Below are 27,895 nucleotides of genomic sequence, written 5' to 3'. Positions count from 1 at the left end.
CTGCAGTTTTTGATGCATCTCTTCAATTTGCTGAGCATACTTCTCAGATGTAATGGTTTCACGGGGATTCAGAAAGCTGGAGTAAGATCAGACCGGCAGCGGACCATCAGTGACCATGACCTTTTTTTGGGTTCAAGTTTGGCTTTGGGAAGTGCTTTAGAGCTTCTTCTTGGTCCAACCACTGAGCTGGCCATCTTCAATTGTATAAAATCCACTTTTCATCACAAGTCACAATCTGATTGAGAAATGGCTCGTTGTTGTTGTTGCGGAGAATAAGAGAAGACGCCACTTCAAAGCGACAGTTTTTAAAATTTTTGGTCAGCTTATGAAACATGTATTTATCAACCTTTTTCACCTTTCCAATTTGCTTCAAATGCCAAATGACTAGAATGGTCGACATTGAGTTCTTCAGCAACTTCTTGTGCAGTTGTAAGAGGACCAGTTTCAATGCCGGCTCTCAGTTGGTCATTGTCAACTTCCAATAGCCAGCTACTGTGCTCATTTTCAAGGCTCTCATCGTCTCCTTTGCAAAACTTCTTGAGCCACTACTGCACTGTACTGTGTGCTGTGCCTAGTCACTCAGTTGTGTCTGACTCTGTGCAACTCCATGGATTGTAGCCCGTCAGGCTCCTCTGTCCATGGGGATGCTCTAGGCCAGAACACTGGAGTGGGTTGCCATGCCCTCCTCCAGGGGATCTTCCCAATCCAGGGATTGAACCCAGGTGTCCCACGCCGCAGGTGGATTCTTTACTGTCTCAGCCGCCAGGGAAGCCTGACTGCAATGTTCATTAGCAGTTTCTGGGCAAAATGTGTTGTTGTTATGAGCTGTCTCTGCCGTTTTACAACACATTAGAACTCAAATAAGAAAATTACTCGAATTTGCTTTTTAATATAATTTCCCTAGTCTAAAATAAATATGAAATAAACAGCAAGTAATAAGTCATTAGCAAAAAATATAAAGTGATAAATGTGTATTAAAACGATGTATAACATAACCACATTTATTTAAGAATGTATGGCAAATTCAAAGTGCAAATGGCAAAGTTCAACAGTGCAAAACCACAATTTCTTTTGCACCAACCTAACATGGAACAAATGACGTAATGATTCTCAATTCAGTATTTAAAGGAATTCTAATAAAAATATCTTGATCTCTAGAAGTCCTAATTTGAAGCTATAGTATAGCATAGTACGTAATTTCAATTTGCCTTATATGGTTAACGGTTAAGCGCAAGCAACACTGTTGTAGTATGGAATTTAGAAGACTGAATTATTTTTCTGGGCTGGAATAATATAACACAGAACAGTGCTTAACAGGGGCTAGGGAACCTTTTTTTTAACACAAAGAAATCTGCTGTTATAATAGGATTTGGTATCATCATCTGCTGTATTCACACAATGTCAACCCATATAACTAAATCATAACTGGGTAAATGGCTTAATATTTACCATACACAACAGGCAAAAGATAAGTGCATGAGAAATACACCTGGAAAACCTCAAATGAAACTCAAACCAGTATCAAAGAAGCACAACACTCATAAGAGAAATAAACCATAGCAATATTTATTAAAGTGAGATTAAGACTACCTCCATAAAAATCACATAGGGGTGCTTGTTAAAAACACAGTTTTCTGATCCCCAGATCAGACTTAACAAAATGAAAACCTCTGGAATGAGGTCCTGAAAAGGGCATTTAAGAAGTATATTCTAAGGGAGTCCTCTGCATCCTCAATTTTGAAATTACTGAGATAAAGGTTTGCTTGTCTACTAGAAAAAAGATCAGAGAAAATCCTGGAGCCATACCAGGTTTGCTGCTTCTTCTTTTTTTTTTTTTTGGTGGGCTTCAAGTGCTAAATGAAGAGTTCCCTCAATGAGGCTGTAGCACATGGCTGATCTGACTCAAGTCTCTATTCCACAATTTCTGTTGCACAGGCAGCCTTCAATGAGCATTCCATTCTACTGCAAAGAGGCTGGACACCTTTGGCTCAAGATGCATTTTTTTGTTTGGTTTTTGGGTTTTTTGGGCCATGCTGTGTTACTTACAGGATCTTAGTTCCCTGACTAGGGACTGAACCTGGGTCCTTGGCAGTAAAACTGCAGAGTCTTAATCACTGAACTGCTAGGGAATTCCCAAGATGTGGTTTTATGAAGACTAGCTTAGAAAGGTGGAAGAGGGTACCACTAGTCCATTAGAATGTCAAGAAGCATTTCTTGTACAGGCTGACTAATGCAGGCCCCCGGATCTTGTAGTCTTGGGCAGGTGGGAAAGCCTGAGCATAAGTTTGGCTGTGCTACTGAAGCAATTACTGCAACCACGCTGGGCATATATTAGCTTTTGTGTAATCAGGCAGAGAGATTTAAAAAAAAAACGTCTGATAACGACACAGCTCAGTGGAGGAGCCTGGAAATTTGAATTCCAGCAAGCACCCCAGGTGATTCTGATGGGCTTCAAAGTTTGAAAACTACTGACATAAATCACTAAAACTAGACAGTAGGGTAGAAAAGGGACCTAGAGATCACTTTGTTTAATTTACTCGTTTTAGAGGTGAGGAAATTGAAGCCTGGAGAAATAGAGAAGGTGATTTATTCGAGGTAAATGGCCAGTGAGTGGCAGAGTTGAGACTATATACCAGGTTGCTCAACTTCTAGTTCAGCACTCTGTCCACCATATCAGAGTGTTAAGGGAAAGGAAAGCCAAACAGCATGGGAAGCAGACAGAGCAGAAATGAAGGAAGGAGAAGATCCTGAAGTCATCCTGCATTTCTGCCCCAGGAAACAGACCTTTTCTGAATTGTGAGCACAGTTGTAAGCAGTTAGTTGAAATTGCTAATTACACTTTCTGTAGACACAGAACTCGGAACACTCTGGATGACCAATTTGTTAGAAGATGCAGTTTTCAAAGCTACACATTTAATTATATAAAGACAGCCACTAAAGTTGTTCTAATTCTGTAAGCTAAATTAAATGCTGTCCTAAAACATAAAATGATCTAGTGCTGTTCTAACTTCTCGGGCTTCACTGTAACAATTCTAAGCCTGTGGTGGTGTGACTTCACATTTCATACAAAGACTCCCATGATATAGGATTGCTTACGAGCAAGTCACTGTGGGACACCGACAGCAGCATTTTGACAAAGGCTTGGAGTACATTGTCAAAGTGGTTGTCCCCATACAACTTGAAGACGCCAAAGCTGACATAATTTCCACACAAGGCAGATTTGAGAGCTGAATAGCAGATGGAGATGCCCTTGAGTTTCATTGGATAAATCTGATCTTTTGAGAGGCTCCCAAGGGACAGGATCTGAGTCCCTGTTTCAGGGTAAAAGCAGAATGAGAAAGTGGCATAAGCAGATGTAATTCAAAGCAGTTACGAGGCACATGATCGACATTTTCACTTTATTGCTATTGTTCATTTTCCCCTACTGTTGTTCCAAGAGTCACACCATCATATAATGAAAAATATAAATACACAAGGCAGTTTATATGGGAAGTACAAATGGCCCAGTGAAAATCAATCAAAGGTACTGGAGAAGTTTGGTATTTTTGTCTGGATGGTGATTACACGAATATATATGTAGATACATGAAAACTCATTGAGTTGTACTAAAGATTAGTTTATATACTTTAATATTTGCATTATCTCTTCTTCAATAAGAAGTGAAAAAAAGTAGGAATAAATAACCAACTAAGTCAAGAAAAGATAACTTAGATACATAAGTTACTCTAAATTGTGGGGTGAATTTTCGCATTTTCACCTTTTTCACATGAACTTGATACTGAGCTACTTTACTTTTTGGAGGATCACAGGTTTGGTACATGAAGTAAATGAAATAAGACACACAAGTTCTTGGCATAGTACACAATAAATGTTACTTCCCTTTTCTCCTTAGATCCTTTTTCAGAAGACCTAAAGAGGTGGTCATTTAAAAACTGTACTTAAATTCTATGTTTGACCATCAAAAACAAAGTAATGTTTATATAATCACCTTACAGTTTTTTTCTAGTTAGCATTTACAACCACAATTTCTCTTTCTGAAATGTGTGCTAGTAAGGCATATTACTAGACAATATCCAAGAATGCTTTGTAAAAAATTATAAAGTCATATATGTTTCTTAGCTCTGCTTTTTCCTGTTCAAGTAAGTAACACTTCTAAAATTGAAACTAAATTCAATTTACAAAATTTAGAGGCATACTGTTGTGGTTCTGTACTGTGTCTATTGGGCTAAATAAGAATTAAGTTTCCCAGAACTCATTTCCCTGTACAGTTGTGGCCTAGAATTGAGCAAAAGAGAAATCTATATGAGATTTGGAAGGTGAAAGTGAGGTAGCAGCTAGGACTTTCTGAAGGTTGCTGTGATTAGAGGCTGTGAGAACAAGATGCAGAAATGCCTTTGGGTTTTAGTTTGTCCTCGCTTTTCCCTGCTCTGTGTGAAGCACTGCAAGCCCTGCTGACCAGTGACCCCAAGCCCACCACGTGCTTGGCAGTAAACGTGCAGAGCGGCAGCCACACAGAAGCAACAGCCTTCCATTGCGTCCACACCACTACACCAGTCCCCCTCACTCTGCTGTCTTTCATGGTCTCACCCTAGCAGCTGGGTGTCTCCAGCTTTTAGATATCCTTGCCAGCTCCAACTTGTCCACCATGCCATTATTTCAGGAGGCCTGATTAGTGATTTTTCTCCTGAACTTCCAACTCCCCCCTTGGAGGTCCATTTTGCCATCTTTGCCCAAGATAGTACAACGCCTAATTCCTAAAATAAACTCCCTATTCCATCAGTGTCACAGTGTCTGCTTTTCCCTGTTTGAATCTCGACTGATACGAATATTATGAAAACTGTATGCTTACTAAGAGGTTAAGAAGGACCAATCATTCTAGCAGAGTAAGAAACAGGACCAGGCCAAGGTGAAGGTTTCCTGCCCTTTATCTGCCTTTCTGAAACAGTTTCATACACTTTTTTTTTTCTTTTTCTTTCTATGAATCCTTGGAAGCCCAGTGGCTTTGCTTATAATTTATACATTTGAATGATACCACCACTGTGTTGGCTGAAGCATATCTTGGAATTTACTCCATACCACATTCTGTACCCTCTCTCATGATCTCATCCTAACTTCTCTTAGAAAGATATGCTAAGTTTTAACTCAATATGATAGTATTTCCTTAATAGCTACTGGTGGGAGAATAGATTTGTAAACAAATAATTTCATACAATGTGACAAACACTATCAGAGACATATGTCAAGATTTTATGGGAATAGAAGAGACTGGCTTTGCTTGGACACGACAGCAGGGTGGGTAAGGCTTCACAGAACAGGTTGCTTCTCAGTGACCAATCACAAACTCTCAGATGGACTTGAGGGAGAGAAGAGTATTCCAGAGATTATGTGCACGGGCATGAAGGCCTTTAAAAGCAGGGAGCTGCAGGAGAGGGCAGTTCTCAACCACTGGTTTACTACCTTCGCCTCCAATTCAATCTAAATCAACATACACATTCCCTGTCCCCTTCCCTTTCCCAGGAAAGAAAAGCACTGCTTGCATGTGATGGAAAAAGCTGGATAATTTTGTGGTAGTGGTGGTTTACACATTTTGAGTTAAGGAGGCTAGGGCCAAACAGAGAAAAGTAGGCCATCTTCTGGGGACTTCCTATGCTGAGGTCCTTATGGGGAAAGTAAAGATCCTATTTTCTTCAGCGCAAGATGGAAAAGGCAGACTAAGAACTGTGTTGGGAGAAAATTTTTGATTCTAAAAGACTGGATAACCTATAATCAAGAAGGATTATTTAGAATCACAACTTTTATCTTGTATTAAAGTTGCAATCTGGCATACATGTCTTTCGGACTATTTCAGACACACCTGTGTGAATTAAAACAGTAACTAGCATACCATTATGACCTTGAAAAAGTAGAATGAGTAATACTTTTGAAAGAGGAAACTATATTTCATCATGCTCCAGTGGTTCTGCATTCCATGGTGGCTATAAATGACTATGGAAGAGAAGGCATGTCCACATCATTTATTCACCCCATCAGCATTATTCAATTTATATTATTCAACAATCCTTACTGAAATTGGAGTCTCTGCCCTCAAAAAGCTTAAAATCTAGCAGTTAGACTCACACTGCTCTAAACAAAAGTGATCACGTGCAGATTTTGTTTTAATGTTCCTCTATAGGTATGACAAACCTCTTTGCCTTCCCTATTCCACCCCACGCCTATAAAGTCCCATCTCCTTCCTTCCTAAGAGGGAGGTCTTTATTGCACTGATGGACTGCTGGGTGACGAAGGCAGCCACTGAAGCCAGTAACAGTCGCCACTTGTAAAAAAGAAATGATACATTTTCTGTAATGAAATTAGAGACTTCCGAAGTTTAGAATCAAAAGGGAAACCTTTAACTGTTTCCTACTGACCATATCTGTCATAAGTGGGAGCAGTTACAATAACAGCACTTATAACTCACAGGGCTCTTATGTGGAGTGAAGGAGACAGCATATATAAAATGCTTACCCCAGTAACCGGCACAGTGCTCATGTAAACTATAGCCAGACACAGTAGTAAGGGCTCTTTTCTCTCTCCAGTCTACTAGCCTGTTAGGTCAGACATGGGGAGCTAAGGCCTGAAAAAGAGGAGGCGGTAAAGCTGAGTGTGTCTGGTGTAGAATAATGTCACTTGCTTCTAATACATAATTCAAAGTAAGGACAGTTCTATGTATTTGACCACGTTCCCTCTATTCCTTCAAAGAGAACTGGCTGTAGGGTATCACAGTGTGGATCTTTGGCCCACACTCTACCATTTCTCTGTGCCCTCAGAAGAACACAATGTAAAACACTATTCATTTGACTGCATCAGGTCTTGGCTGTGGGACACGCACGGCAGCTCTTCATTCTGTCATCAGGCTTCTATCTAGTTACTGCTTTCGGGCTCAGTAGTAGTGGCGCGGGCTCAGGAGTTGTGGCGCAGGCTCGGTAGTTGTGGTACGGGCTCAGGAGTTGTGGCGCGGGCTCTCTAGCTGCAGTGCAGGCTCAGGAGTTGCGCTGCAGGCTCTCTAGTTGTGGCGCGGGCTCTCTAGTTGCGGTGCGGGCTCAGGAGTTGCGGTGCGGGCTCTCTAGTTGTGGCATGGGCTCTCTAGTTGCGGTGCAGGCTCAGGAGTTGCGGTGCAGGCTCAGGAGTTGCGGTGCAGGCTCTCTAGTTGCGGTGCGGGCTCAGGAATTGCGGTGCAGGCTCAGGAGTTGCAGTGCGGGCTCTCTAGTTGCGGTGCAGGTTCAGGAGTTGTGGTGCAGGCTCAGGAGTTGTGGTGTGGGCTCTCTAGTTGTGGCGTGGGCTCTCTAGTTGCGGTGCAGGCTCAGGAGCTGCAGTGCGGGCTCTCTAGTTGCGGTGCAGGTTCAGGAGTTGCGGTGCGGGCTCTCTAGTTGTGGTGCAGGCTCAGGAGTTGCGGTGCGGGCTCAGGAGTTGTGGCGCGGGCTCTCTAGTTGTGGTGCAGGCTCAGGAGTTGCGGTGCGGGCTCAGGAGTTGTGGCGCGGGCTCTCTAGTTGTGGTGCAGGCTCAGGAGTTGCGGTGCGGGCTCAGGAGTTGTGGCGCGGGCTCTCTAGTTGTGGTGCAGGCTCAGGAGTTGCGGTGTGGGCTCAGGAGTTGCGGTTCGGGCTCTCTAGTTGCGGTGCAGGCTCAGGAGTTGTGGCGCGGGCTCTCTAGTTGCGGTGCAGGCTCGGGAGTTGTGGCGCGGGCTCTCTAGTTGTGGTGCAGGCTCAGGAGTTGCAGTGCGGGCTCAGGAGTTGCGGTGCGGGCTCTCTAGTTGCGGTGCAGGCTCAGGAGTTGCGGTGTGGGCTCAGGAGTTGCGGTGCGGGCTCTCTACTTGCGGTGCAGGCTCAGGAGTTGCGGTGTGGGCTCTCTAGTTGTGGCGCGGGCTCTGTAGTTGTGGTGCAGGCTCAGGAGTTGTGGTGCGGGCTCAGGAGTTGTGGCGCGGGCTCAGTAGTTGTGGTGCGGGCTCAGGAGTTGTGGCGCGGGCTCTCTAGTTGATGTGTGGGCTCTCTAGTTGCGGTGCGGGCTCAGTAGTTGTGGTGTGGGCTTAGTGGTAGAGGCATATGGGCTTAGTTGCCCTGTGGCATGTGGGATCTTAGTTCCCCAATCAGAGATCAAATCTGCATCCCCTGTGTTGGAAGGCAGATTCTTAACCACTGGACTACTACGGAAGTCCCAATAATAGTTTTAAAAAAAGGTGCAAGGGCTAAGATATATGGTAGTTGTATCTTATACCAGGAAGAACTAACAGTATGAACAATGTTACTTCCTGGTTTATAAAGCAATCTGTTACATTGATTTACTTTTTATTTTTCCCCTTTAATCTCTAAAATTTTAAAGTTAATTTGATACTTAGCTGACAGCTCTATAGGTTGAATGTCTTCATTTAGCATCAGAACAGTTATGTGAGCAAGCTTGCTGACATTATTTCAGGTCGCTCAACCCACTCTGTCTCTGCAAACCAGCCAAATCCCCTGGATATAAGTGGTTTGAGACAGAAACGAGCTGTGGATATGGAAAGGAATACAGTATTTCCCTTTCAGGTTGAAAAAGATTAAAACAATGCAGCATTGATAAGCATGTGGGAAATTAAGAAAATTGTTGGGAATGTGAATTAGTATAACCACTGTAGAGGGCAATTTGGTTAAATTTATTAAAACTGTGTAAATCCACTTTTGGGAATACATTCCAAAACGAATGTTCACTACCATATCTCACCATCTCCTAGCATTTGCACTTATGCACAGTCTCTGTGAAAGCCAGCTTCTCAATCTGTTGAACTAGCTCCCCTCTCCTTTTATGGGCTTGAGACAAAGCACAGCAATTCCCCCTTTCTCTCCTATGCAGTCTTTCTTTTTTGAAACAAAACCTTCTCTTGGCCCTACTTCCCTGCTTGATATTACTTCCTTCTGTTAATGAAACTCCTTAAAAGAATTGTTTCTTCTTAAAAGAACTGTGTCTTCAGTTTTCCTCTTTTACACCTACTCCTCTAAAAGTGCTCTTTTCAAGGTTCCTAATAACCTTTTCCCTAAATGTAATGATCAACTCTTAGTCCTCACCTTCTTCAATTCACTGGCAGCTTTTGACACAGCTGACTAGACACACTCTCTCCTGATTATTCTCTTACTTCAGTACCTGCTCATTCTCTCCTTTGCTGGTTCCTTCTCTTCTCCCTTCCCTCCTAACACAGAATACTCTAAAACTTAAACCTAAATCTTTTATATTTAAATCCACACCCCATGCCCTGGCGAACCTCTCCTGTTTTGTAGCTTTAAACACCACCTAGAGAGTTAATGACTCCCATATTTGTTTTTCTAGACCAGACCTCTTCTGATCCTCAGACTTGTATATCCGACTCTGTATTCAACACTTCCACCTGAATGTCTAAATCAACATTTCAAGCTCAATGAAGTCAAAAGGGAACTTCTGATTTCCCCCTCCTACCCAGTTTCGGCCTTTACTCTCTCAGTTAATGGTAACTTCATCCTTCCAGTTGTTTATGACAAAATCCCTTGTCATAAACATATTATGACAAAAATATCCAATCCATCAAGAAATTTGGTTTTACTTTCAGATATATACAGAATCCAACCACTTTTCACTACTCCCACTGCTATCACCGTGGTCAAAGCGAATATAAAATCATGTCAGCCCTCTGCTCAAAACATTCTAAAGTCCTTCTCTTTCACTTGGATTTAAAGTCCTGATAATGTCTACAGGATATGGCATTACATGACATTGCTTTTGTTATTACTCTCTCTTGTTCACTCTGTTCCAGCTACCGATATTCTGTTATTCAGACATGCCAGATACACTTCTGCCTCAGGACCCTAAAACTTGGTGTTCCTTCAGCCTAGAACACTCTTCCCTGAGATAGCTGCATAATTAACCCCCTCACTGACTGCAAGTCTTGGCTCAAATGTCATTTTTTCAAATGATGCCTATTTTGATCACTGTACTTAATATTGCAACATGTTTCCCAATCCCTAGCACTTCTAACACTTTCTTTGCTTTCTTCTTTTTTTTTTTTCCATAGCACTTACTACTTTCTGACATACTATTTTTTTTTTCAGTTTTACTCACTGAGTCTCAACCATACCCGCTACTCTCAATACATACACTTACTGAATAGTGATGCTCACGAAGCTGAAGGTACACAGTTGCTTGCTAGTGCATGATAGTGAAAGATTGCATGTTTATAAAAATTACATTTACCAAAAGGTGAGTAGTTAAATAAATTATAGTATGACCATAAGATGGAATACTTTGCAGCTATTTTAAAAGATAAGGCAGAAAAAATAATGAAAAACCAAAGGAAAAAAGAGATATGGTAGATTTTATATATATGTTAGTATGAAGTAATGGCCATCATATAAGTAAAAAATAGCAAATTACAGATTAGCAAGTATACTATAATAGCACTTCTGGAATAATACATGTATATGTACACATAAAAAAGTATGAAAGACTGCACACTAAATTGTTAAAAGATTTTGAGTGATGAGATAATCAGGAATTTTCACTTTCTACTTCATACAGCAATTCTGAGATCCTTCATTTTAGTAATAGACTATTTTAATATTTTACATTTATATGCTTTTATAAAAGCTATCACCTGCTTGAAATGCCCTCCTCAAACTTCTGGGCACTATTCCTATTTCCTTGTCTGGCCCCTCAGTTTGAGTTAGAAACTTCTGGGCTCCCACAGCACTCTGTATGCTTCTTAAGCATGAAAGTGAACACAGTCCGTTATAATCCTTTATGGACTTGACTGAATCCACTGTTGGACTCAACTAGGAGAAGAATCAGTAAGGGTCTTTTTTGTGTATGTCTTCCTCTCTAATTCTCACAATATCAAACATATAGTAAACGCTTGATAAACATTAGCAGCATGGCTGAAAGATCTATTGAACTCTAAGTACTTGTTTGGAGAGCACCTTTACTTATTTAACAACTTGCTTAGCATTTTTTGCTTGTGTGCTGCTGCTGTTGCTGCTGCTAAGTCGCTTCAGTCGTGTCCAACTCTGTGCGACCCCAGAGATGGTAGCCCACCAGGCTCCCCCGTCCCTGGGATTCTTCAGGCAAGAACACTGGAGTGGGTTGCCATTTCTTTCTCCAATGCATGAAAGTGAAAAGTGAAAGTGAAGTCGCTCAGTCGTGTCCGACTCTTTGCGATCCCTTGGACTGCAGCCCACCAGGCTCCCCCGCCCATGGGATTTGTCAGGCAAGAGTACTGGAGTAGGTTGCCATTGCCTTCTCCTTGCTTGTGTCCAGGAGTGGCCAAGTCCAACACACTGGATTCACTGTGAAATGTACTCCTCAAGGCCTGGCACCCTCAGGGTACTGATCATTCCATCTCCTTCATAAAACTTTGGTGAGCTTATTACTCTACTACTCTGTTGTTCTATGTCCCTGACCATGATTTTGAGAGAACGTAAGGTTATATCCATGTTCCTGGATTATCTGTTTTTCAGAACTGTTATTTCCTGGTAACATTTTATCAAGTCTCTAATTATTTCAAGGCCAATACATCCTTCAGCTAAATTTTTATAATCATTTAAACATAAATATTGGAGAAGGCAATGGCAATCCACTCCAGTACTCTTGCCTGGAAAATCCCATGGACGGAGGAGCCTGGTAGGCTGCAGTCCATGGGGTCGTGAAGAGTCGGGCACGACTGAGCGACTTCACTTTCACGCATTGGAGAAGGAAATGGCAACCCACTCCAGTGTTCTTGCCTGGAGAATCCCAGGGATGGGGGAGCCTGGTGGGCTGCCGTCTCTGGGGTCGAATGGAGTCGGACACGACTGAAGCGACTTAGCAGCAGCAGCAAACATAAATATAAGTCATAACCCTTCTAGTAGTACATACCAGTAATTTTCAAGCTCTTTTTATCAAAAAGTATCTTTAAGCAGGTGACTCCTATTGAAAATAAGTCTAGTGTAACAATAAATAGCTGCAGTTCTGGTTGAAGTGGCAGTAGAGTCCTCTCCTCCTCCACCTCTGCAGGGTCTCTGTGTATTATCACAGATCTCTAGGGCTCTGAAAAACCCAGTTGGAAAACCACTGGCCTGTTTTCTAGGTCACAGCAAATGACAGTGGCTTGTATAACACTTTGCAAATTCAATTTAAGCATAGTATTAAGTCATACCTTAAATGTACCTGCAACATATATTGCTCAAAGAACCCTGATGTAAATTCTTAGGTACAGTGAATAATTATAGCTGTTCTACCCATTTTTTGTTTAGATTTTTTACACATTGAGCTTCCTTAAATCAGGTACCTAAGGAAGGAATGGAGAAGGCAATGGCAACCCACTCCAGTACTCTTGCCTGGAAAATCCCATGGATGGAGGAGCCTGGTAGGCTGCAGTCCATGGGGTTGAGAAGAGTCGGACACGACTGAGCGACTTCACTTTCACTTTCATGCATTGGAGAAGGAAATGGCAACCCACTCCAGTGTTCTTGCCTGGAGAATCCCAGGGACGGCGGAGCCTGGTGGGCTGCCGTCTCTGGGGTCGCACGGAGTCGGACACGACTGAAGCGATTTAGCAGCAGCAGCAGCAGCAAGGAAGGAATAAGAGCAGTTCATTCTTGCCAGTCTTATAAAGACAATCACTATTTTTCCCTTCTGTGCACTCTTCAACCAATAGATGTCACTAAAGATACCATTACCCAGAGGCAAAGGGAAGAAAAGATCGGACAAATGGAAATTGAGCATAAAAAACACCCAGTTCTTAAAACTGAGAAGTAGATTTCCAAAGTAATAACATTTATTACACTGCATGCAACATTTTAACCAAAAATTTAAGAAAGAAATTTCTTTTATTAAGTTGCTCGGGCTGAATGGATCATAGCACTAAATTTTGAAATACATGTTCTTGAAGCAATTTAAAACTCATTAGAAATAATAGGCTTGGGCTAGTAGAAAATGTGGTAAAATCTAATCCTCATCCAAATGTTACCTGGGCTGCACAAACAGGAAATTGTTTTGTGCTACTGTGGCTAACCTCATTGCTGACCCTGAGCTGTAACGGCAAGAGCAGCTGAGGGCTGAAGCAAAATTAAAAACTTACATCAAAGTATATCATGACAGAATGTAGATAAATAAAACAGCATATCGAAAGTATTATTTTTCTGCCAGTCTCATTGAGCAGCGAGGTGGAGGTATTCTACAAAACAGGTAACAAATCAGGCGCATTTGCAAATGAGTCCTTCCCCCCACACTGCCTCAATCACCAACGGCACAGACACTGCCCGCGGCAGGCTAGCAGAGAGGAACCCGGTGAGGACGGGCGGGAGGGACCCAGAGCGTCCTGGCCTCCTTCCTCCATAGGTTTTCCCTTCCTTCACCTTGGCTTACCCAGAAAATAAGTAATGCTGGCTCTTCTGCACCCTTCTAGCCATTTTTTTCCCCCTCACCTTCCAGACTCCTGGATGGCAGCCATAGGATCTCCCTTCAATGAGCATATCAGAATCTCCAGAGGTAAAAGCATGAGTAATAAAACATTACTCAAGATGAAGACAGACAAAATCAGCTTGGCTGATTGGGGCAGGCATGTGGAATCAGTGAAAGCTGAAAAAGATTTTTCTGCTACTCTGTGTAATAAAGTGCCTGGGTCAAAGTCACTGGTAACAAAGTTGAAGGTCATTTTTCTATTGAGCCTTCATTTCCTTTAAGTTTTAGGATAAAAATCACCATACTTTAAAGAATAGCGCTCCATCAAAAATACCCTAGGTACGATCTTCCTGTGGCAACTCCCAAGCAGCAGAAAGGACTATGCGAAGACGACCGTCTGAAGTCACACAGACTGTGAATGAAATCCCCATTTGCCTATTTGCTAACTATGTATTACTTGGCAAATCTTTAACCCCTATGAGCTTCAATTTCTTCATAACAGTAAGCACAGTAGTTAACTTATCTAAGGCCTTTCCATGCACCATGTAACTGAATCCTCAGAAGCACCTTATAGACTTCCCTCGTGGAGCAGACAGTAATGAATCCACCTGCAACGCAGGAGACCAGCATTTGATCCCTGGAACGGGAAGATGCCCTGGAGAAGGGAATGGGCAACCCAGTCCAGTATTCTTGCCTGGAGAATTCAATGGACAGAGGAGCCTGGCAAGCCACAGTCCATGGGGTCACAAAGAGTCGAACGTGACTGACTAATGTAACAATCCTAACTAGACAGAGAGGTCAGTAGGTATTCATTATTTCTAATTTTATATACGAGAAAACTAGGACAAGGAGTGTCTTAGCTGTGTGTCTTAACTGAAGGTCATGGAATTATACGTGTTGGTACTAGAACTGGTACTCAGATCTTTTAATCTCCCCAAACTGTGTTTTTTCTAAGATATCATGCTTTTGGAAAAAGGTCCAGGCACATATCTTTGTATGATAAGACACTAAAAGGAATTAGATATACCCTGAAAACACAACAGAAGCTTTACAAAATTCTGTAGAATCTGTTCCTAGGTATTCAAAAAGAAGTATGAGAATCACAGGCAACTTCTGAGGCCGAACATAGAGTTGGCTGTTGATTTGGGAAAGGAAGAACAGACAGGCAAAAAAGAAGAGGACAAAGAAAAGGAGGACCCAGGAAAACATCTCTCAAGGAGAAGAATACTGCAAGGAGTCCAGCTTGTAGTCAGTTTTCAGTCAGTGTGTGGAACGCTAACTGAAGATTCTTATCTATTGTGGCATTTCCTGGTTACATAAAGGTCTCAGAGAGTTGAGAATTCCATTGATGAAGCTGTCAGAGTTGGGAAGCAGAAAAATAATTACCAATTTTTTTTTTTTACTATAATTGAATAGGACAATCATTTCTGTAGAAGGCTGATTCTAAGGGTACAGTGCCCTCAAATTCCCTATAATAAAATATTTACTGCTCTTTACCAGGATATTTCCCCCAAATTCAGTGTCAGTGACACACTGGTTTAAGCATTCCTTGACCCAATATACTAAACTCCCTAATCTAAATTTTAGCAATTTTCAATATGCTGTAACTTTTCAATATCCTACTTCAATATTATATTTATAGTGTATTCCCTTTGCTTCTGACACTAAAGTTTTAGCTAAAAGAAATTCATCAGCTTTGTCAGGCAAGATCTGTAGTCAAAGGCATACTGCTTATTTTTCCTGATGTCAATATGATAGCTACCCAGCTTTTTGCACCCCTGTTATCTACTTCACAAATTCATACAGATATGAAGTTTCAAAAGAACAAAATAACTAACATCTTTCTTTCCTCCAAAGAGATAAAAGTTATATTGCAGAGACAAATATGGAAAAGGATACTCACCATAAGTGCAAATCATTTTACTAGCTTCTCTGAAGAGAAGAATTCCATTAGGAGATGATACATCAAAATTCAAACGCTGGGATCTGAGAAATACAGCAAAAATTTAGACTACATGTACAGATAAATAAACAAAATATAGGATGAAAATACCCAGAATTCTCATTTATTAGAAGTAGCAACAGTACAATCATCCTTTCTTAAAAGCATCATTCCATTAAACAAGTGGTGACAAAATGTATGTGCTAATTTTTTACTAAAGATACTAGGACAATACAATTATTTTCATTTATTTGCTCATTCAAATAATTCATCTTTTATCTGTCAAAACGATATCCTGACATCCTACATTACAGACCTCTTAGCCCCCTTTCCTTTCATGCAAACGTCTGATAGATAATAATTAAAAAAAAACCAAGTATGTAAGTTTATATAGATACTTGTATAGAGATTTATATTTGAGATCTCCTGTAGTGCCTAATACACATCTTTAAAACAATGACAATATAACAGGAAATCTAAGTACCTTTAATACTGCTCATATTCATAATGGATCATCTGATACTTCAAGCATATTTCAAACACATTAAATTACATACGGGGCTATAGTTTCCACTGCACATAGCTCAAGTAAAGAGAAACAAATCCCAGAAGTTCTAAATGAGAACAATTTTACTTCCCTAGTTTCTGACAGGTCGGGGGACAGTCTGAAAAGGCAAAGGACTGATATGCCATCCTGGCATAATATTTGCTTTTTAAACATCACTTTGACTTTAGTTGGCTCTAATATGCCTTGCTGCTCTGCTTTCAACAAATAACCATATATTTCTAAAAGAATCAGTAAAAATATGAAACACATCATAGCAAAGAAACACCAGGAAGCAAAGATACTTTGCTAAGGAACAGAATACATTGCTGGTTCTCTCTGTGTTTTCAAAATGCTTTAGAATTAAGTGCAGTTATAACTTATTAGAAGTGCTATTAGAAACATTTGATGGCTGACATACAATTCTGATTAAAGAAATGTATGTACACAATTCACATTAGGTTTCAGAGAAATATAAACAAGATAACATCTTCTGATATTATAGATTTTTGCCAAGTAGTTCTGAGAACAATTGTGCTAGATATGAATTATCCATCTATGGCAGATATAAAATATATAATGTAATTATTTTTTTCCTTTAGTATTAAGTGTTTTATCAGTAATGTACTATTAATTATCTTGCTGAAAAACAGTAATTTAATAAAAACTAAATTTCTAATATAAAATATATAGCTACCCTTCCTTTAGTCTTTAAGGTACCTAGAGAACAGTTTTTAAAAACCCTAACAGCTTTCAAAAGAATAATACTCACATTTATTTATTTGCCAGGTCTTTTTCCACCTCTGGTTTTAAAATTTTTAAATTATTGCTGTGAAACACTCAGCACCAGAGATTAGAGATGCAATCCATACTCCTTCCCTGTCTGGATAGCTCCCTTCCAACACGCAGTTTACAAAGAGGAACTGATGAAACAGGATCGCTACGTGACAGGTAATCTGGTGCTAAGCCATATTCATAATGACACATTTAAAGTGGTAAAACCAATTAGCTTATTACAGTGTTTCTCTTTTAGGTACACCTTTGTTAATATTTATATGAGGAGAACCTGAATCTCTGCTTCTCTGTGTAAATCATAGGCTTAACTAGGCTATTCCTGAGAAGTGTTGTAGGTGCTATTTAAATAAAAATTGTGAGTGCATAAATCAACCACATACATGCGTTTTAGCACAAAGGAAGAAGGATACCTTAAAAGTCAAAGCAGGGACAATCCCCAGGGCTTTTTGAGACAAACTGTATGTCCATGAATTGCCCTTGGTGCCTCATCCACAAAATAAAGCATCTCAACTCAGAGACCTCTCAGCTCCTTTTCTCCTCTACAGAAAGCAGTGAAACGGTTAAAACCACCTTTCCTCCATTTCATGCTTTTGAATCTTTTAAATAATGATGGCTGTGGCCTTCCAACTTTCTCCCCAGTTGCCAGAGTCCCCATATACACCTAATTCTTTCTCCCCAAAGGTTTCAACCTTGTATCTCTAATTCTATTGCCTTCACTGATCATCTTAAGTTTTGGTTCCTGGGTTCTTGCTAAGCCTTAAATACACACACACTAGGCAGGAAAGTCTGATCTCTGATGTGTGCTACCAAATAGTAGATTACTTTTCCACCTGCCTAACACACCTCTTACCTGTTTTGCATTAGTTCTGCCATAAGTTTTAAGATGGGAGTTGTACATGCTGGCTCTCCATACCACTGCTCAATAGCCCTCTGAAGAATAGGAAGATATGTTGGGTACCTGTTATGAAGCTTGTTAAAGAATTTAAGGGTCAAAAGAAATACTGTTCCTGAAAATTGGTGCCACTGAAAAAGAAAAAAAAAAAAAGGAATCCGCATTTCTTTTATGTGTAGCATACTTACGAAGTACCATGTAAGCAACGTATGATATTTACAGCATATTATACTTAATATTGTAGGAAAGGAAAATAAATTTAGTTCATGAAGGTAAAAACATTTGAACTATTATCCGAGTTTCTTGCACATCAAATTACTGAAGAAAAAAATAGTGTTTATTATATAACTTTTATCAATAAAATACATAAAATTAGAAAGTGAAAGTGTTAGTAGCTCATTCATATACGACTTTTTGTGACCCCAAGGACTGTAGTCAGCCAGGCTCCTCTGTCCATGGAATTCTCCAGGCAACAATACTGGAGTGGGTTGTTAGTCCCTGCTCCAGGGATCTTCCCAACCCAGGGATGGAACCTGGGTCTCCCACATTGCAGGCAGATTCTTTACCACTGTGCCAGAAGGGCACTGTAAATAGTAAACCCCATGTATTTCTCTCTCGGCTTAGAAATTATCTACATACATTCTTTTCCTTTTAAAAAAACTGTTAACTTAATCAGCTGTTTAGTTTCACTGTAGCCCCAAGGAACATTCGGGATGATAGCTTGAAGAAAAGCTTTCAGTTCAGTTCAGTCACTCAGTCATGTCCAACTCTTTGCAATCCCATGGACTGCAGCACGCCAGGCCTCCCTGTCCATCAGCAACTCCTGGAGCCTACTCAAACTCATGTCCACTGAGTCGGTGATGCCGTCCAACCGTCTCATCCTCTGTCAGCCCCTTGTCCTCCCGCCTTCAATCTTTCCCAGCATCAGGGTCTTTTCAAATGAATCAGTTCTTTGCATCAGGTGGCCAAAGTATTGGCGTTCAGCTTCCGCATCAGTCCTTCCAATGAATATTCAGGACTGATCTCCTTTAGGATGGACTGGTTGGATCTCCCTGCAGTCCAAGGGACTCTCAAGAGTCTTCTCCAACACCACAGTTCAAAAGCATCAATTCTTTAGTGCTCAGCTTTCTTTATAGTCCAACTCTCACATTCATACATGACCACTGGGAAAACCATAGCTTTGACTAGACGTGCCTTTCTTGGTAAAGTAATGTCTCTGCTTTTTAATATGCTGTCTAGGTTGGTCATAATTTTTCTTTCAAGGAGCAAGCATCTTTTAATTTCATGGCTGCAGTCACCATCTGCAGTGATTTTGAAGATCAAAAAATAAAGTCTGTCACTGTTTTCATTATTTTCCCATCTATTTGCCATGACGTAATGCGACCAGATGCAGTGATCTTAAGTTTTCTGAATGTTGAGTTTTAAGTGAACTTTTTCACTCTCCTCTTTCACTTTCATCAAGAAGCTCTTTAGTTCTTCTTCGCTTTCTGCCGTAAGGGTGGTGTCATCTGCATATCTGAGGTTATTGATATTTCTCCTGGCAATCTTGATTCCAGCTTGTGCTTCATCCAGCCCAACATTTCTCATGATGTGCTCTGCATTTAAGTTAAATAAGCAGGGTGACAATATACAGCTTTGATGTACTCCTTTCCCTCTTTGAAACCAGTCTGTTGTTCCATGACTAGTTCTAACTGTTGCTTCTTGACCTGCATACACATTTCTCAGGAGGCAGGTCAGGTGGTCTGATATTCCCATCTCTTTAAGAATTTTCCACAGTTTGTTGTTGGCATAGTCAATAAAGCAGAAGTAGATGTTTTTCCGGAGCTCTCTTGCTTTTTCGATGATCCAGTGGATGTTGGCAATTTGATCTCTGGTTCCTCTGCTTTTTCTAAATTCAGCTTGAACATTTAGAAGTTCATGGTTCACGTACTGTTGAAAGAAAAGCTTTGGGTAGCTTTAATCTACTCTAGGTCAGTTTGCTAAAAGTAGGCCCATGTACACTAAAGGAGAAATTGTCAAACATCCTCATCAATAATGAGTGCATGCCTTGCATGCCTCTGGTAAGTTCATGCCTGAGACCACCAGATTCTGGAAAACTCTGACTCAGCTCCACTGGTCCTTTACCCACAACTGGCCTCCTCTTCACCAAATGCACACAGAATATAAAATTAAGCCCTAAAACTTCAGCAGAAAAAACCCTTCATACGCTACTAGCTTCATTTTTCTTTTCCTATCCCTAACGCTGTCTCTTTCTGATGTTTTCTAATACACTTGTCTTTGTTTCAGATGAAAGTGCTGAACTGAATCACTTCATGTTGTTCCTTTCCTGTGTGTTACGGGTAGTGACCTCCATGGTGAGGAAGACCACGATTTTCTTCCCTGCTCTTGGAATAAATTTCAAGTTCCTTGGCATGGCAAACAAGGTCCTTATCTGGTCCCTGCCTACCTGTGGTCTCATCTCTTAGTGCTCCTGCCCTTATCTATGGTTCAGCCATTCTTAATTCTCAGCAAATCCACTGATGCGGACTATCCCTTGCCTCCATTCCTCTATATGATGTTTTTTCTGCCTAATACATTCCAAACTGTATTTCAATATCTACCTCAAGTTTTACTTCCCCTGGGATGGTGAAATTTTCTTTTTTTTTGTCAAAGGGCATCAATCTCTTCCTCATCTAAGTTCACTCGAGCACTTTGACCACCACTCTTATAACAAACTGTATTACGGTTGACTGCTTGTATTACATGGAACAACAGACTGGTTCCAAATAGGAAAAGGAGTACGTCAAGGCTGTGTATTGTCACCCTGCTTATTTAACTTATATGCAGAGTACATCAAAAGGAACTCTGGGCTGGAAGAAGCACAAGCTGGGATCAAGATTGCCGGGAGAAATATCAAGAACTTCAGATACGCAGATGACACCACCCTTATGGCAGAAAGTGAAGAGGAACTCAAAAGCCTCTTGATGAAAGTGAAAGTGGAGAGTGAAAAAGTTGGCTTAAAGCTCAACATTCAGAAAACGAAGATCATGGCATCTGGTCCCATCACTTCATGGGAAATAGATGGGGAAACAGTGGAAACAGTGTCAGACTTTATTTTTGGGGGCTCCAAAATCACTGCAGATGGTGACTGCAGCCATGAAATTAAAAGACACTTACTCCTTGGAAGGAAAGTTATGACCAACCTAGATAGCATATTGAAAAGCAGAGACATTAGGCTATGGTTTTTCCAGTGGTCATGTATGGATGTGAGAGTTGGACTATGAAGAAAGCTGAGTGCCGAAGAATTGATGCTTTTGAACTGTGGTGTTGGAGAAGACTCTTGAGAGTCCCTTGGACTTCAAGGAGATCCAACCAGTCCATTCTGAAGGAGATCAGCCCTGGGATTTCTTTGGAAGGAATGATGCTAAAGCTGAAATGCCAGTATTTTGGCCACCTCATGCGAAGAGTTGACTCATTGGAAAAGACTCTGAAGCTGGGAGGGATTAGGGGCAGGAGGAGAAGGGGACGACAGAGGATGAGATGGCTGGATGGCATCACTGACTTGATGGATTTGAGTCTGAGTGAACTCCGGGAGTTGGTGATGGACAGGGAGGCCTGGTGTGCTGCGATTCATGGGGTCGCAAAGAGTCGGACACGACTGAGTGACTGAACTGAACTGATTACCCATCTGTTCCATTAGACAGTGAATTTCTAAAGAGCAAAGACCTGTGTTTGCCCAGTATGTTCCTGCTGATTGCTGTCTGTCCGTCATATTTCATTAGAGATGTCAATTATTCCAAGAAGCCTCCATGACACCACCCTAACCCCTCCCACCTAAGAGTGTCTCCTGTACATGGCTCTGGTGCCCTAGTACCCTTTGTGCCAGTACTATCTCGGTGCTTCATCTCTCCTATCATACGGTTTTTGAGAGCAGTGCATAGGCAGTTATTGCACACATGTACCTGGCACAAAATGGATTTCAAAAAACATTTGTTGTGATAAATATGAGGTGTAGCGTACTTGATTAGACCTACCTATTCGATTCTTTTAAGCTGTGCATTTCACTTTGAAGCTTCAGGAAATACTTCACATAACATTCAATGAAAATAAGCCCTCAAATACCTTAAGAGTGTCATGCTCCCTAAAAATGCAAAAAGCAATACTTTTGACCCCCTAGATATACCATATTAAGGCTGTATTTGAATATATAGAAACAATTTACTTAAGTATTTATTGAAGGCCTGGTCTATAAATGTCTTATGACTGTTAGACTCTCTAGAGACATCAATGAACCAAACATTAGAACAATCCCTGCCCTCATGGAATTTATATTCTAGTAAGATAGAAAATTAAACATATATATGACACATTAAAAAGTACTACAAAGAAAATAAGGCAGAGATGGGAGATGATAAGTGTGTGTGTGTCCGAGATTTCAGTTGGATGAAAATGAAAAATACAAAATTAGTAAACTTGATTATTAACTCTATTTTGGCTACTGTCAGATAACTTAGTTTTATTTTTTCTATGGATTAGAAATCTGTTGCCTTTTTTTTTTTTTTTTTACAGATGGTAAATGCTATGTGCTGTGTACTGTGCTAGGGGCCAGGGATCCAGAGATAGTAATACATGGCTTTTATTCCTGTGAATCCACGCTTCAGTATGGGTGGTAAACACGAAATAGGAATGCTCTGAGTACCAAGATTCTGAAGCAGTGCTGGCGGAGTACAAATGAGAAAATGCTCCACCAAGAGTGCTGAGCACAAAGTCAGTGCTCATGAGTGGGAAGGACCTGGAGCCTCACCAGGAGACTGAAAAGGCCCAAATCTCAGAACCTAAGAATATCATAAGCACCAGAAGTCCCTTTGCAAAGCATTCTTAAGACATTAGGGTCATCATATTTTTCAGAGCACACTGTATTCACTATGGGATCAGGCCTGGGGATATGAGAGGATGTTCCCTTTTCTGTGTGGAATGAGAGTGGGGCCAATTCTAATATGCTTCTGACAGAGGTGACTGCCACAGAGAAAATGAGTGATTACTGGAAGGCGGAGTTGAGTTCTACCAAGCAGGGAGGTTAAAGGGCTTCAGAGTGAGGGTCCCAGACTCAGATTATAGGGTGAGAATCAGAACCCATTCGAGGAGATTAATTTTCCAGTGGCCTTGTGAGAACTACATATATATGGATAGGAGGAAGACAGTGGGGAGCCCTTTGGTAGAAGTGGCACTGATCTAATTGCTTTCACCTAGAAAGATCTGTTCAATGAATTCTGAAGGTCAACACCAGATAAATAAAAAATAAAAAAGATTAATGATTTGTTATTGCCTTACAAGACGTTAAACATGAAAAACTGAAAAGCATGAGGTTTGCTTATTGACGACACCCATCCATCCATCCATCCAACCATTCAATAGTTACTTACTATGTGCTGGACCCCAACAAAGTATAAATTAGTAAAAATGTAATTCTTTTTCTCTGAGCTTTCACAGTAGAGAAGGCATTCTAGTATACTAGAAGGCAACAAAAGAGCTTTTGTTAAAACTTTTAGGAGATAAGAGTGTGAGGAGGTGGTTCCAGAACAGAAATAGGCTGTCAGTTCAGAGCTTATTGTTAAAGTATTCCCTGAATGTGAACCATCTATATCTTTGTTCATGGAGGCAAGTGCTGCTGGGACGCCTTCTGGCAGATGCCTATCTATCTTTCAACAGCTAGCTCAACTTTTACCTCCCTGGGGAACCTACTTCTTGCCCCAAACACCAACCTCTTTTTCTTCAAAGTTCATATGGTCCTTGGCATGTGTCTTTGTTACAATACATTGATGGTTTATTAGTTATTTATTACAGCTATTTATTACACTAGATTATGAGCTTCTAATGAGCAATCCACTTTACTCATTCTTATAAAAAGCAAACATTTTATTAATTTCTCATGCTTAGCACAATGTACTAAAAAAATCCTGCGGAATAGCACATTCTCAGGATTACTTTCTTCCCTACTTCAGTTTGTGCAACACACTGCTGACTATTTTCTTCTTGAAATACAATTCTGTTAGTCAATCAAAACTATTAATTACTTTATACCATCTATGGAGTAAGTTTTTCAGTTCCTTAGCCTCATAGTCAAGGGTCCCAGACAACCTGTGTCCAACCATAAAATAAGCAGTATCTTTGACAAAACATCTTTTCCACTACTCTCCTTCCTAAGTCTGTACTTAGACCAACAAAAAACCTCTTGCTTCACAATTCCAATAGTCCAATCCTACTTATTTGCTAAGATTCAGAGAAATATCTTCACCTTTACAGAGCCTTTCCTGATGCCCCAGATAAATGCAATCACTTTTATATCTTTTTTATGGCACTTACCATCTTCTATATTTTATTACAGTCATTTAGATAGTTACCTAACTGATTCTATTAAACCGTAAGCTCATTTTGGGGTAGGATCTAAGAAAAATCCCTCGTGAATTTTAGCATAGTTAGAGAAATGTGCTGGATAGGTGAGCAAATCGGATTCCTTTGTCTCATTCCATATTAGGGAAAGGAACTCGCAACAGTGGTGGGGTGTATTTACTTTGTGCCAGACACTGTACTGAGCCCATATATGCACATATATATATATATATGCATATATGTGTGTGTGTGTATATATATATATATATATATACACACACGTTAGTTCACTCACTTCTTATAACATACCTGAGAAATAAATATTATTTGCCCTGTTTTATGGAGCAGAAAACTGTGATTCTGAGACATTAAGTAATTTACCCCAAACCCCACAGGTTGTTAAGTGGTAAAATCAGGACTGGAACTGTTCTAAGTTGTTTTCTGCCCCCCTTACAAATCTCATGGTCTTGACTTATCTTTGTATAATACGTTATGCATATTAATCAATAGCACTGATTGCATGATTGAAAACAGTGTAATCAAAGATCAGAATTATGACAATTAAAAGAATGAGTGTGAGGAAATCACATCATACACATTCCTTCATTTTTTTTTTTCAATTTCCTGCTGGATTTTTGACACTTCGGTCTGTGTATGATCTGGGAAAAGTTGAAACAAGGCGACTAAGCACACTGCAAGGTGAGATGCTTTTCACTGCTACGCTCTCACTACAGGGGTAAAGAAGCAGCAGCGACTCGTCTTCGGTCCTCTAGTGGCACAGTCTACCAACATGGTTGCTGTGTAGTTCCAGGCGAGCTAGGCTTGGAAGGACACAGTGATAAGCAATGCAGTTTGTGTACCAGTTAATGCAGTCAGTGTTTATAGAAATGCTTTTAAATTAAACAGCTAACCACTAAAATACCATTTTATCAAATAATCACCATAAATAAAATGCATTTGACTCTAAGATGACATGTGCTCTTACAGGATGTTTCTTCTGCATGCTAAGGACTATTCAGAAAATTAAAGAACACACATTTTTTTTGTGGATAAAAGGCAAATAAACTTTCCCCAGCAGTAATGTGAGAACCATCACTGACGGTTTGACATATCAATATTTCAGGAAGAATAAATGACTTTCATATCTATGTTTTTTTAAAATCATATACTTACTCATTTTTATATTACTAGAATACTTTGGAAAGAATCTGTACTTTATCACCTGAAACTGCTTAAAGTATTTCAAAATATTTTAATAAAGCTCTTTGAATTATCAAATAATGTAACTTTTAAACAAATTTTACTATTATTATAAATATTTGCTCTTCATCCCTTGCCCAAAGGAAAACTATAAATCTTGCCTCAACTGAATGAACACCATTTATCATATTCATTTTGTTGTCAATACAATTATGAAAAGCCTTTGGCCTTTTCCCAAGGAAGCTGATTTGCTACTGAAACTCAATTATTATAAGCAAGGCCGGTACCAAGCCACCTCGTGTGGCAATCTAACATAACTTCCTGCATAACTGACACTTCGCCCTCCGCCCCTGACCCTAATAACACCGATGTCTCTGGGCAGAAGGAGTAGACAGTGGTTTCTAGTCCAAAACAAAACAGTAAGTCTCAAGGTTTTCGCGTTTGTTATTTTCTGCCATCTGCTGGACAAAAGTTTCATTTCTGATAGGTGCCCAAAAGAAGGAGCTAAGTGAGGAAATGAAAAGGGCTTAATTAAAAAGTTAAATTATAGTATGTTCTATAAATTTTAGGCAGTACCAATTATGACAGATATTTCTATTCTTTGATGGTTAAGGGGAACATTCTTATCTTAACGCTTGGTTAAGATTGTTGATGAGGAAAATGTGAAGCATTAATTGCTGGATATCCTAGAATTGTAGTTGGTTTCAAGACAATCATCAATTTTAAAGTGCCAAAATGAAGTTTTAGTAATTTTTTAAATAAATTAAGAGTTTTTGCTTTGTGAGCTTCTATTTGTGTTTAGAGAAATGGAAGAGTCATATGTAATACTTTCTATGTTAAAGTCTGCAGTCTGCACGTGTACTTTATACTGGTACAAAGACATATATGATTTCTCAGTGGAAGGAAATTCTTATCTCTAACCCTTCTATGGACACACAAATCTGATGAGGTAGGTTTTAACAGTAAGTAAAAATATAAGTCAGTATTCAAATTAATGTCAAACAATTTCTTTAACATGTGGAGATGTCCCTAAACTGTGCCCAGATCCTGTTATGTTTTTGCCATAAATGTGCCATCAGTTGAAGACTATCTTTAACAAGTTTCTTCTGCAATTTATGAGGGAGGTTTGATAAAAAGGGTTTGAAAAGAGCAACTGAGAAATAATGTAACTTAAAAAGGAAGTTGTTTAAGGTTACAGAATTTCTCTTATACACTGATGGTTTCCTGTACTGAACACAAAGGCATGATAACATTATGTTACTTATAAAACTTGCATAAACTATCACTTTCTGTTAAGATCAAACAGGATTCATGTAATACTGTTAAAACAATATTAATAGTAACATCTATGATTACCTGTTATGTTCCAGACATTATATTAATACAAAGTGCACTGCCTATTTCTATGGTTACAATAAGCCATGATACTGGATGTCTCTTTTTTTAGATGAGGAAATTCAGAGAGGTGAAAAAAATTGCCAAAGTTTACACAGCAAATGGAGACCTAGGAATTCAAGCCAGGTCTGCCTAACACCAAATCCATGCTCTTTTTATTCATAATGATGAGGCATTTCTGTGGGGGGATTTCATTTCCTTAATTTTTTTGCTGTCTGTACTAAGCCTTGGCAGTGGTAAATTCAAATTTTATATCAAGTGAAAAATTCTAACCATTTATTTTCCCCTTTTCTTGTCCATTAATGTTTTCATGATGATGAAACACTATATAGCGTGATGAATTAATAAGCCTCAAAGAGAAAAAATGAAATCAGCTCTGCTATTAGAGATACAGTAAAAATCCAAGTCCCTCAGAAAATGCCAAATGGTAGGCTTCATTGATCTTGATTCAAAGATGTTAGCCCAAGAACCCTGCAACCCTCACATAAACAAATCATTTGGGGATGTGATTTTCAAGTTGTCAATATTTAATGGCACCAAAAAAGTGACCTCTCAGAGCTGGGTCTCCAAGTGCTGTGCTCAGTTGTCTGTGCTGCTGCCACTGTGCTGTAATTTTTAGCTGATTACACATTAGTTCATTTAGCTTTGTTTCCTCTTCCCTACTGTGCCATACTATTAAACGAAAGCCAGGGGCCTGGCATCCCTCTGTGCACAGAGCTGGTATTGTCACAGTGTAATAAGGATACATCCAGTCAAACAGCATGGTGTAGCTGGTCTTTGTGTTCAGTGCAAAGGCAATCCCTCGAAGATCTCTTGCCAGCCCGATCAACATACGCTGTCAGTGGGAAAGAGACACAGTAATTGATTTTCACGTTAGCACAGAGCAGATGGAGTAATAATCAGGCAATAATGACCACATATCTGATTTTGATTCATTAGCTAAAATGTCTCGCTCAGATCTCTTTCTATAGAAAGCCATAGACTTTTTAAGCAAACAGACCATCAGATCTGCTGACCAACTCTGCTTCTTATAAATTGAGCTAAGTCATAATTCCAGTGGCATAGAAACATTTAGATTAACATATTTTTTCCTGAATAATGCCAAATTAGAAAAAAAAAGAGGACTGATAATTCCACAAAACAGAAATGTAAAGGATCCAGACATTATAAAAACAATTCTTAACCACAGTGGCTTGTAAGAAATCCGTCCCACTATGCAGTATGGAGTCTAACCTGAAAGCACACTGGCATTTAAAGATCCCTAAGGAATACTCTCAGTAACTTCGGACAACATAAAACTGGCCAGATGACCTACTGGTACTGTGACATACCCAGAATGGAACTCACA

General features: G+C 40.0%; 1 protein-coding gene across 6 annotated transcripts in view; it reads right to left on the bottom strand.

The window, feature by feature from the left end:
• The window catches only part of RANBP17 (RAN binding protein 17), a 383,888-nt gene that overhangs the window by 49,679 nt on the left and 306,314 nt on the right, over positions 1-27,895 (bottom strand). For all 6 annotated transcript variants that reach the window (XR_009491905.1, XM_059878829.1, XM_059878830.1 and 3 more), the window contains 4 exons: positions 27,294-27,382; positions 17,542-17,649; positions 15,314-15,396; positions 3,097-3,311 (listed from right to left, as the gene is read on the bottom strand). Coding sequence is in view for 5 of the 6 variants with exons in the window: in XM_059878829.1 (XP_059734812.1) it covers positions 3,097-3,311; positions 15,314-15,396; positions 17,542-17,649; positions 27,294-27,382 (495 nt within the window). In the remaining variant the exon portion in view is untranslated. The remainder of the gene's footprint in view (positions 1-3,096; positions 3,312-15,313; positions 15,397-17,541; positions 17,650-27,293; positions 27,383-27,895) is intronic.

Source organism: Bos taurus, chromosome 20 (assembly GCF_002263795.3).
Source record: "Bos taurus isolate L1 Dominette 01449 registration number 42190680 breed Hereford chromosome 20, ARS-UCD2.0, whole genome shotgun sequence".
NCBI classification, from domain to species: domain Eukaryota; kingdom Metazoa; phylum Chordata; class Mammalia; order Artiodactyla; family Bovidae; genus Bos; species Bos taurus.
The sequence above is the reverse complement of the archived record's forward strand: the minus strand, read 5'-3'. Positions and strand labels throughout refer to the sequence as shown.